General features: G+C 27.9%; 1 protein-coding gene across 1 annotated transcript; it reads right to left on the reverse strand.

The window, feature by feature from the left end:
• Window positions 1–4,594: 4,594 nt before the first annotated feature.
• LOC142319892 (uncharacterized) lies at window positions 4,595–11,858 on the reverse strand. The gene is made up of 3 exons (XM_075357564.1): window positions 11,774–11,858; window positions 11,443–11,574; window positions 4,595–4,758 (listed from the first exon to the last, which is right to left on the reverse strand). The coding sequence occupies exons 1-3, from the start codon at window positions 11,856–11,858 to the stop codon at window positions 4,595–4,597; spliced, it is 381 nt and encodes a 126-aa protein (XP_075213679.1).
• Window positions 11,859–12,199: the final 341 nt, after the last annotated feature.

The raw sequence follows: 12,199 nt of genomic DNA on the forward strand, positions 1-12,199 counted from the left end.
AGAGAGAGATAGAAATTGTTTGGGTGAAATAGCTACGGTGGTAGATACCTCCTTCTAAAGATATGTGACTCATTCATTACTTAGCACTAAACATTATCTGTTATAATATGCGTTGCACTAACATCCAAAATTTATAGAAGCCTACAATGACTTTCTTAATATATTCTTACATGATTTATTTATTTCTATGTTTTATCTATAAATTACCCAACACAATTATTAGTAAACTTCTATATTTTACTTAACAACAATAACTAAATCATTAATTTCATAAAAATAAATAGAAATTATATTTATTAAAAAATTATACAATCTCTTTATCACTTAGGTCATTAAAAGAATGCTTTCATTTTCCTAATGTGCTTACGCTATCATATATCAAAACCTTTTTTGAACATTTACATTTATAAATTATTATAGATTCCAGCTGGAGAATGTTTGTTGATTTTTTTTTTTTTTTACTATGTTTCATTTACTGTAACTGTTCAGTTAGAAATAATGTTTATAACATTATGTGCTAATTAGTTTGTAATTTTAGTATATATTTATGTAATAGTTTAGCAGATCATTGAAAAAGCAATAAAGTGTTAAAAAAATAAAGAAATTTAAATAGACAAGTTGCATGAATTTTTTATGATTATAAATTTGTGTGAAGAAACAGAAAATAAATCTTTTGTAATTCTGCAATTCTTACGGCTGAAATACATAATCATGCATTGTAGCACTCATTAGATCAATTTACCACTCCAATTTAAATCTAAAAGAAATAACAGAGCTGTAGGTAAAGATTTATTAGAATTATTATTTTAAAACTAAAAGAAATTTCCTCAAGCAGGACTTGAAATGAAATATATGAATTAATAATAAATGTGATTCTGTTAAAGTCATAGGGTGAAAGATAATCTGTTAGCAAAGTTCTGCAACCGATGATAGTGTTGATTTTTTTATTGTTTATTTTGATAAAATTGACAGTGATTATAGTACTAATTTCACCTCTGAAGTTGAATTCAACCTACAGAAACTAATTATTTCTTTCTAATCCATACTTTTCCAAATTCATACCAAAACTTAAAATATATAAAGTGAAATTTTTATTATTCATTAATAATGTATTAAATTTATTATTATTATTATTTCTGAAACGTAGTTGTGCATCTAATTGAAAATTATTTCAGACCAATAAATTAGACCTATCTTAAGTATTTTATAGAATATATTATTTATTATTTTATAAAAATAATAAAAATGAATTGAAGAAGTCTAAGACCTTAACTGTGAAAGAAAGAAGAAGACTATTTTATAAAATTCATTAGAAACATTCAATGGAATTTTTAAAAGTAATATTAAAATTGTTAATTGTGTCATTCCTATATACTGTATTTACTAGTTAAGAAAAGTATAACTTTTTTTACCTTATGTTTTTTTTGTTTTCAGGATGTAAATTCCTGAGATTTTAAGCAGTATAGCAGTTAATAGTCCAATGTCTTTCATTTTACTTCTTATTTTTGTTGTGTGTGTGTGTGTTTAATTTGTAAATATATAGCATATATAGTCATTTCCTTAGTTATGAATTCCTGAGTAACTTATGGTTTTCTTATTCTTTATATGCTTAATAAACAGGACTCTCTATATATTTATTAATAATTTTTTCCTCTCCCACATTATTTCCTAATTAAATAAAGTAAATAATTTTGTCTAAAAACTAACATATATTACTTTTTTAAATAATTAAAAAGGATAATTTTTTTATTATTTTTTTTTTTTTAATTTATACTAATTTTTGTGATGGATATTATGAAACTACATAAATTAAATAAAGATTATGGGAACAGTTTTCATTACATCATATCTTTCATCATTAGTTTAAAGTTTTGGGGAAAGTTTTGAGATTTTTTTTCAAATTTTGATTATCATGCTGATATTGAAATTTGAATATATTTATATTTTAATTTTAAATGATTCTTTGTTGATTGTTTTGTATATTCTAAAATTCTTCAAATATCTAGTATCTTAGTAGATTTAGTACCATATGCAACTACATCCCTTATTTGAACGAGAATAATTAGCTTGTTATTCCATGAATAGTTAGAGCAGGATATCTTTTTAATTGGAATTCATCAATAGAATAGTGGCTGGGGTCAGTATTTAGGATTTTTTCCATTAAAATTTAACTAGTTTTGCCCATTATTAAGTTATAAACTTAATAATGTTATAAACTTATGTTCATGCTAACCCTCATAATCTCCAAGCTTGAACGTGGAAGTCTGGATAAGAAATTTTGAAGTGTATGAAATATATTAAATCCCATCACCTTCTGGATGAAAGGCTGAGATGCTGCATGCCATTATGGAGATTGGCAAACCAAAATAATTATATATTTTGTTTCTTAGGAAATGTTTTTTCAGTTTTTCTTTATTCAATTAAACTATTTTTTTTTTTAAATTCATTATTTGATTCTTTCATTATTGTTTTGAATTCTCTCCACATCCTATGCTGTTTTATTAAATTATGCCACACAAACAGCTACATTCCTTTTTCAAATAGTATAAAAAGTCTATATCCCTCATTCACACAGATGCTCCCTTGCTGCACATTGTATCCATAAATGTATGGTTGCATCACTGGTCACCAAGCCAGGAAGTGTTAATAATTAAAGACAAATTTATGGGAAGCCAAGTGATATAAGGAAGATCTATTAACATTAAAATACAACTCTTCTGGTCTCAAAATTCAGCATGGGTGAACTGCTAAATCTGTGCCGTTTCCTGATTCATCTGAAAAACAACTTTATTACCTAACCCATTGCACAAAGATATTTCATAATGTAAACATTAGTTCATTAGTTTAATATTAAATATTTAATACAAAACAAAAATGTTAGATAAATAATCCTATTGACTTCTGACCCTTTTTATATATTCACCAGAAGAAACATGAAGACACTGGTATGAATGTTAAATTTAAAGTGTGTAAAAAATACTCTCCACATCTGGGATTTCAACCCAAAATTTTGGATATTTATGAATAATAAGGTGATATCACTCCACTGCATAGGTTAGCATATTGTTTCATTTATTTATTAATTTATTTCAGTTATCAAGTACCCCTTTCTCAACAGAAAGGTGTAAAGCAATGGATAATATTACTTGTTGCTTTTTTTATTATCTCTCCAATCCCAGTCTTTCTAAGGCTGTAATTTATGTTAATTATCCAAAGAACTACCAGTATCAGTCAGAGTTACTTTCTCTGAAAGTAATGTTTTTTCTGTGTAGTCAGTCCCTGCGATGAATAGAGTAAAGGTATCACTTACAGGGCTGTCTATCAGATGCTTATAGGTAAGTTTGGCATGCTAATATATAACAGTATATTTAGCTCATTAAGGAAGGCAATGCAAAACTTACCTTCCTTGGGAACTTCTAGGAAGTTACCTACTAAGCCTCACTTAGGATGCTTATTACTTCAGAGAATAGAGTTACATCAGTAATAATTATATAATGACATTTGGTTGTCTATAATAGTCTTATGTTTATGTGCATATCATATACATGTATTTGTATATTTCAAAATTCATCATAATTTTGAATAACTTATGAAAAATTTTAGCTAAGATAATAGGTTTTGAAAAATATTAAATGTGTACTAGAAATCAAGCCAGTACCTATTATTTATCATATAGTTTATTTTCTCCAACCAGTTTTTCCAGCTACTGCTGGGTCTGGGTGTGTGTGTGTGTGTGTATGTGTATGTGTATGTGTATGTGTATGTGTATGTGTATGTGTATGTGTATATGTGTATGTGTATAGGAAAATACAATCACCGCTACCAGTTTTCCAGGCCTGATGAAGCTGCAGATTTAAGTGTAATGTGAGTGTAAATGTACCGGTAAATATTTAGTCTGTAACAGACTCAGGTCGACCACTCCTAAGATATATGATTAACTGAAACCCTACCAGCAGAGAACACCAGCATCCACAGTCTAACATTAAATCCATATAAAAGCAACTGCCTTTACAAGGACTCAAACCTTAGAAGTCTCGTCATTGTAAAATCAGCTGATTTTACAATGGAGTAACCATTATCCATTATACTAACCCAGTGGGTTTGTTATCAGATACTATCTATATCACTTGATCTAAAGGGGGTTAATTTCTTTAAATTAATGGAATTATTTGATAATTAATGATAATGTCTAACAAAGAAATAATTAAATTCTATTTACAGTATTAAAGGAATTGATAATTGAAGTTTTGAGGGTTGTTTTGAACACAGCTTTTTTTAAATTTGATAGAGCTTTAATTTTATTTTCTCTTAAAAGTGTTTTTTTCTTGAGTATGAGAACATTTTTTGAAGTTTTATTCAACATTCCTTTCTGATCAAGATGTATATGTGAATATTTATTCTTTTGTCAGCTTCAATACTAAACTGTGTGCAATATAAGACATTACCTGTACATGTGGCCATATTATTACATCCACAAATTATTAGTATTCATTTCTTATTCAGAATGTTGTCTTTATTTGTATTCTCCAAAATATTTATGTACGAGCATATATTATTGAAATACACAAAAATTTATCTTATAGAATTCATCTCATCATATTAAGAAACGATTTATTGGTTTACAATTATATCTAGGTGCAAGCCTTGATTTTCCTTTCTTTTCGTACTGTTTCAAAATATTATAACCCAAGTAGGAATAAGTACCCTGATATTCTGATAATTCTGTGTAATAGTTTGCAGGTCGGCAGTATCCCAAAACTGTAACAAAAAATATATAAGAAGTACTGTTTGTTCTCTTAAATAACAACATTAAGACTATTTTGTAACAGAAATTGAGTAACATACATAAATATCTAATTGAAAAAAAAATAGAAATTTTCCATTAACCTGATGGAGAGTAATTTTGAACTATAAAACTTTTTATGTATTAGCTTTTTTTAGAGATCATCATTTTAAATCTGTCTTCATCCCTTACTGCATTATTAACTAGCTGCATGAGAATATGAATTCTGGACCGAAGTCATCAAAATATTTTTTATACTTTTATCAAAAATTTATCCCTATTATTTAAATATCACAACAGTGAACAAATATAAAGAATCATTTATCTGAATAGAAATAAATAAATAATTTAATTTTTTTCCAGCAGCCTGAGAAACATCATAGGTTTATGCTTTCCACCAGAAACATGCATAAGTAGAATCTATTTCAATTTTTTTTTCTATCTGGTTATAATCTTATAAAAGTACTACCTATACGAAATACCTGTTTAATAATACTGACGTGATTTAATCTTATCAGATTAAATCACATCAGTATTATTCATTCATATTACTGATTTATACATAGGTCTGACATATCTATCAGTACCTATATATATATATAATAATAATATTTTTATCCAACCTCTCCTTTCGATTGAATCTAAAACTATCTAATAAGTGACCAACATATTTGCCACTATCTCAGCTAGCTACTTTAAAAAAAAAACTCCCGAACTAGTTAGTCCATTCTTGAGTTACAAAGCTAAGAATATCTCAATAAATTTACAAGTTAAACACACACTTATTTATATCATCTGGGCTAAAAAACAGTGTATGTTATGATAATTTTTTTTTTCTTTATTTATTTATTTTTTTTTCTTTTTAATGGCCTTGCTGTGGACCATGCAAAGTATCGGTTTATTTCTTTTTCAATTTTGTTTTTCTCTCTTCCCAGTACATCCTCATCCCCTTAGATTGGGTTTGTTTGTTTGTTTTAATGACCAGGTGTTCAGTTCTGTTTTTTTCTTTGCACATTCTTCAAACCTGTAGATTTCTTTTTTGTTTATATTTTTGTTTTCAAATGCTCAACTTTGTAGGAATTTATTGTACAATATAAAACATATAAGTGCAAAACAAGAAGTAGAGATTATAAATACAGTAGGACAAAAGGAGGAATTTGTTGTAGAAATTAAAAACCTTTATAAAAGTAAGAAATATTTACTACTGTAATTCATACGAGTATGTTACCACAGTTACCACATTAGAACACATATATTATCTTTATTTACAGGCAATGCTTAATTTCTGAAGGAGTTGTGGTTCATCATCAATACTTAAGTACACATTTCCATGTACAGGATTAATTAATACAATTTTATAAAATAACAAATAACTTAAAATGACTAGTAACAAAATTTATATTTTCCGTAATTGGTATTGATCTAAAACTGTGAAATTACTGATTTAATATTAATCTGAAGTAATTATAAGAAAGAAACCATGCTGCTTGTATGAAAATTAGTTTTGTAAGTGTAATATCACAGAGTAGACTGGACAAGTTCTGTTGCTACCTTACATAATCAACCACAATATTGTTTGCATCCATACAAAAAAAAAGTTTCAAACACTGACAGATTAGTTTTAGTTTTATTAGTTGTAATTTATTTACAATATCTGAAATTCTTTCTTAAAATAATTCATAAAGATTTTCTTTCTATTTTCTTAAATGCTAGATTTATTATCATAAATTGTAAGTGCTCATTTACTTATTAGTAAATAACCATCTACTATAAAACTTTAAAATGATTTTTCATTGAAAATGAAAAAAAGTATTACCAGCCTGCTACATATCTTTATCTGGCCAATCTGACATTAATTTAGTTAATATAGTTTATACTGTGACCTGTTTAAATTCTATTTTCAATCAGTAATCCATTTTAACATACCAATTATATAATTTCTGGGAATTCTTGTAAAAAATTAAGATAAATATTTTCAGTCTTCACAGTGTAAATCATGCAAAACTGTTTTAAAAATATTTTTTTAAATTTTTCCTTAGCTACTTAATCATAAAAAATGATTTCTTCTACCAATCTAAGAGTGGGGCCCATACTCAAAACACTGATGAAGGGATGAGGTCATGAAAATTAAATATCAATCTGTCTTTTTCTTAAAATTCATTTTAAAGTTGCTGAATTTAAGGATTATTTACACTACCAATAATCCATTTTATTTAAGAGAGTAAAAAGCTCGTTGTTACTGAAGAGCCTAAAATTAGGAAATCCTCATTAATGTCTACTTAAAAATTTAATGAATAGAATAAAATCAAGATCATACCTTGTGACAGAAAAATTATTGACGTATATTAATGTAAAACATTAATATACATCAATTAAATCTTCAACAATATCATAAAAGAAAATGTTATTGTTTCTTTCTTAAAATCCAATAAAACATAATAAAGATCATATATAAAACTGACAAAACATATTCTGACAAACATAGCAACCCAGGAGGATAAAATTAAAGTGGTGATTTTGCTAAGTATTACATCAGACAGGACACATATTCCACTCACATGAGAAACACATATTGGCAAAGTTCTCTTTAACTTTTTTTCAGAGTTGGGCACTCAAAAATCAATTGTGATCAAAAAAAAATTATTCAAAAATCAATTTGTCCAAAATTTTTTTGTTATTATACACATACGTATCAATTTTTTTGTTATTACAAAAAACAATTGTTATGAATGTGTATAATAATTTAAATGAAAACAATTAGGTAACTTATTTTATTTTAGATTAATATTTTTTCTTAGCTTTTTAAACCTTTTGTTGTCTTTCATAGAAATTCATTCTTTGTAAACTTAATTTGTATTTACTTCTTGACCATTGGCTAAATGTAATTTAATTCTCATATGGACACCCAAGTTGTCATTTTCAAGTCTGGTTCGGTATTTTGTTTTTATTGAATTTATAACAGATAATCCACATTCACAGTATGCCCTGGTTGCTTGAAAAGTTCCCATAATGTTATATAGAAAGGAAAAGTCAGAAAATTCAGGCTTAGTTTGGACAAAGGTTAATGTATCGATAAAATACTGAACAATCCTATTTTAGATTTCTCTAGAATTGTAAATTTCAATTCTGAATATATGTTTTATCTAAATTAACTTTTTTTTTTGCCATAAATTCTGAATATTTTTTGTAAAGTTGTTTTCTGAAATCAAAATTGTTACGTAATTTAGAATAATTTCATTATCATATGCTTGCCAATCGTGAAAGTCTACATCTGGAAATCTGCTCTCTAAGTGCAAACATACAAATAAATTGCATAATAATTTTCTGTCAAATGAAAATAATATAATCGTTCAATATAATCTTGACATTCTGATAATATTTGTCTTGCAGTGTCACTCTAAAAGATTTCTTGTCCCAAATACCTGGTTTTAGTCTGTTAATTTTAATCTTTACTTACTGATGAGCATCAATAATTGTTAAATCACTTTTTTGTAGATATATGTACAAGAAAGTAAGCTCATCCAATACATCTTTCAGAGCAAATATTGCTATCTGATATTGTGAATTAGTCAGAATTTTTCACAATATTTACAATACTGATTAACAGTCAGTTGAGTATTGTATAAATACTCAATTAATGAATTGTATTGTAATTTTTTACTGACACTAATTGTGAAATACCTGGATAACCATCTAACCTCATTTAATGATTTAAATGATGATATAACATCATGCTCTGACACTTGAGCTAATTCTTCAAAATTTTTCTTTTTGATGCTGGTTCAATGAAATATTGTGTACACAGTTCTAACCAAATTTTCTATATCCTGTATAATAGATACATTTTTCCATGCATCATCTAATCCTAAATCTTCTCTAAGAAGATAAAAAAGTCATCCGTAAGAAAGTCACATTGTATTTTACTTTGTAGTCTCAGCTAAACATGCCCTTGAATATACCTTGCATATTTATAATAGCTGATTATAAATGCCTGAGAATTAAATTTCTCGGTACAATTTATTACAATACATCTAAAATCATTCATGTGCGTGCACCTGCACAGCTTAGAGGGAACTACACATACTGGCACCATATGGAACTAAATAAAATTTTGCTAATCACCTAATAGAAACAGCAAAATACATTACTGCAAACATGGAAATTTTATATAGTGCACGTAACATAAAATATTTTGTTAAAAGAACATAAAATGAACACAAATAACATTAAATAATTGTGTACACTTTTAAAAACTGATGCTTTTTTCATAAATATTACTAAGGAAACAGGTGATAATGTTAATTGGCACAAGGCCTTTGAAAAAAAAATTAATTTTAAAATGAACTATTTGATATTTAATCATTTCAACAAACAAACAAAAATATGTGTACTAATGTTCTGACTGGAAGATTATTTTGTTTACTAATGAATTGGCCTTATTAATCCACTACAGTAAATTTGCTGGCATGAAGAAATTTTTCATCAATTAAATTTATGTCCCGCTCTGTGATTCATGAAACCTTGCCAAAGTGAGAGGGCTTGAGTGCTCAGTGATACAGAGTAGCTGGACCGAAGGTGCAGCCATATCAGAATGGTATCTGATGCAAGCCAGACTAAGGAATGATTCCAGCAAAATGGGCATATCAACATCACTCAATCTACTGAGTACTGTGCAACTGAAAGCAATGGAAAACTACAGCTGTTCTTTTTTCCCAAGAAAATGTAGCTCTCTGCATTTTCATGTAAGAAAGCTGGATACACCTTCCTCTGTAAAATATTCCACAGGTAAACTAGTCCTCCATTCAGATATCTGGGTGGGGACTGCTAAGGAAGGGGTTACCAAAAAATAAAAAAATAACATTCTATGAGTTGGAGCATGGAATGTTAGAAGCCTAAAAAAAGTTGGTAGGTTAGAAAATTTAAAGAGGGGAATGGATAGGTTAAATGTAGATCTAGTAGGAATTAGCAAGGAACGGTGGGAAGAGGAAAACGACTTTTGGTCAGGTGATTTTAGAATACTTAACTCAGCATCAAATAAAGGGCAGGTAGGAGTAAGTTTTGTAATGAACAAGAAAACAGGGAAGAGAGTAGAGTATTTCAAAAAGAAGGAGGATTAAAAAAAACCAACATACATGGCATTTATAAACTTAGAAAAGATATTTTAAATGTAGACTGGTATAAAATGTTAAGCACTTAAAAAATTGCAAAACAGTAATAATCAAAGAGCATAAGAAAGAAGCAGTAATGAAAATGGGAGTCAAAAGGATGTTTCTTACCCACATTACTTTTTAATATTTACATAGAACTAGCAGTTAATGATGTTAAAGAACAGTTTAGATTCGGAGTAACAGTACAAGGTGAAAAGATAAAGATGCTACAATTTGTTGATGATATAGTAATTCTAGCCAAGATTAAAAAGATTTAGAAGAAACAATGAATGGCATGGATGAAATCCTACTCAAGAACTATCACATGAAAATAAACAAGAAGAAAACAAAAGTAATGAAATGTAAGAAAGTAGATGGACCAATAAGTACAAAAATAGGATAAGAAAAAACTGTGGAGGTAGAAGAATTTTGTTATCTGGGAAGTAGAATTACTAAAGATGGATGAAGCAGGAGTGAAACGAGCACAGGAAAAATGAGCTTTTGTCAGAAATATAATTTTCTTACATCAAAAATTAATTTAAACATCAGGAAAGCATTTTTGAAAGTGTGTGCTTTGAGCATAGCTTTGAGCAAGTGAAACGTGGATGATGGGAGTACCTGAGAAGAAAAAATTAGAAGCTTTTGAAACATGGTGCTATAAGAGAATGTTGAAAATCAGAAGGGTGGATAAAGTGACAAATGAAGAGGTGGTTGCGGCAAATTGATGAAAAAAGAAGCATTTGGAAAAATGTAGCTAAAGAAGAGACAGACTTATAGGCCACATCAAGGTATCCTGGAATACTCGCTTTGATCTCGCTTTGATATTGGAAGGACAGGTAGCGGGGAATAATTGGGCAGGAAGGCAATGTTTGGGATATGTAAAACAAATTGTTAGGAATGTAGGGGCTATACTGAAATGAAACAACTGGTTCTTAGACAGGGAATCTATCTTGGAGAGCTGCATCAAACCAGTCAAATGACTGAAGACAAAAAAATGTATATATATGTATTTGAATGCTCTTTTACTTTCCCTTAAACAGCCCCTCAGATGTGAAGAACAACTAAGTATGAGAGAAACAACTTAGAAAGAGAGAGAAGATGGGATCTACTTTCTAGTAACCTCTTTAATACAACTGTGTTTATGTTTTAACTGAACATAATTTACTTTTTGTTATGGTTTCAATTTGAAACGTTTAAAAATGTTAAGTAAAAGGTTTTACCAGCTTAATTAATGAATCATACACAGCATCAAAATGTATATTTTGATTTTAATCAAAAATAAGTTAGAACAAGAAATTTTTTCATAATCATTTTTATTGTTTATAGATTAAACTAAGACTAAATAGTATACAATTCATTAATAGTAATAATACATTACATTCTAAAAGAATTAATTCATTAAATAACTCTGAAAGCAGGTTTCAACCTAACCTTTACAATTGTCAGCCATTAGACATCACTGGAGAGAATACTCTTAAAAAGTAATTGAACAAATCAATTATAATTAATTACCTCTTCTTGATGTTGGTACTGGTGGCAGTAATTTTTTAGTTTTATTTGAATATAGTTTTTTAGCTTCTGTCATCATTGTATCAGTTCCTAGTACTTTGGTGTCGGCATCATCTTCTTCAACTTCTTCTTCCTCTGCCATTAACATAATTACATTATAAGAATAAGTCATTTTTCAATTGAATATAAAATATAAGTCTATAAAATATGTCTATTAATGTATAATTTTTACAGTTTTTGAATATTAATTTCCTATTATTATTTTGATTAGACAGGCCTTTACATACTACTTCTACATTTTTCTATTATATTAGTTTATACTAGTATAGCCCACCCATATAACTCAGTGTCATCATTGTATCAGTTCCTTGTACTTTGGTGTCGGCATCATCATCTTCAACCTCTTCTTCCTCTGCCATTAACATAGTAATTACATTATAAGAATAAGTAATTTTTCAATTGAATATAAAATATAAAGTCTACTAATGTATAATTTTTACAATTTTTGAATATTAATTTCCTATTATATTATTTTGATTAGACTGGCCTTTACATACTACTTCTACATTTTTCTATTATATTAGTTTACACTAGTATAGCCCACCCATATAACTCAGTGTTTTTGTATTACCGGCTTTTTCTGGTTGTGCATCTAGATCTTAGTAAGCTAAAGGGAATTAAACTTATGCAAGCAATGTTATTTCAAGGACCACAAATAAAAGGACCATAAGTAATGAGTAACACAATTAATGGCTTCTAT

Source organism: Lycorma delicatula, chromosome 2 (genome assembly GCF_047948215.1).
Source record: "Lycorma delicatula isolate Av1 chromosome 2, ASM4794821v1, whole genome shotgun sequence".
Taxonomy (NCBI): domain Eukaryota; kingdom Metazoa; phylum Arthropoda; class Insecta; order Hemiptera; family Fulgoridae; genus Lycorma; species Lycorma delicatula.

Coding starts and splice junctions, on each gene's coding strand:
- LOC142319892 (XM_075357564.1), bottom strand. CDS start 11,858: ATGGCAGAGGAAGAAGAGGTTGAAGATGATGATGCCGACACCAAAGTA. Junction 11,575..11,773: donor GATGACACTGAGTTATATGG/GTGGGCTATACT, acceptor TGTTAATGGCAG/AGGAAGAAGAAGTTGAAGAA. Junction 4,759..11,442: donor AGTACCAACATCAAGAAGAG/GTAATTAATTAT, acceptor TTTTTGTTACAG/TTTTGGGATACTGCCGACCT.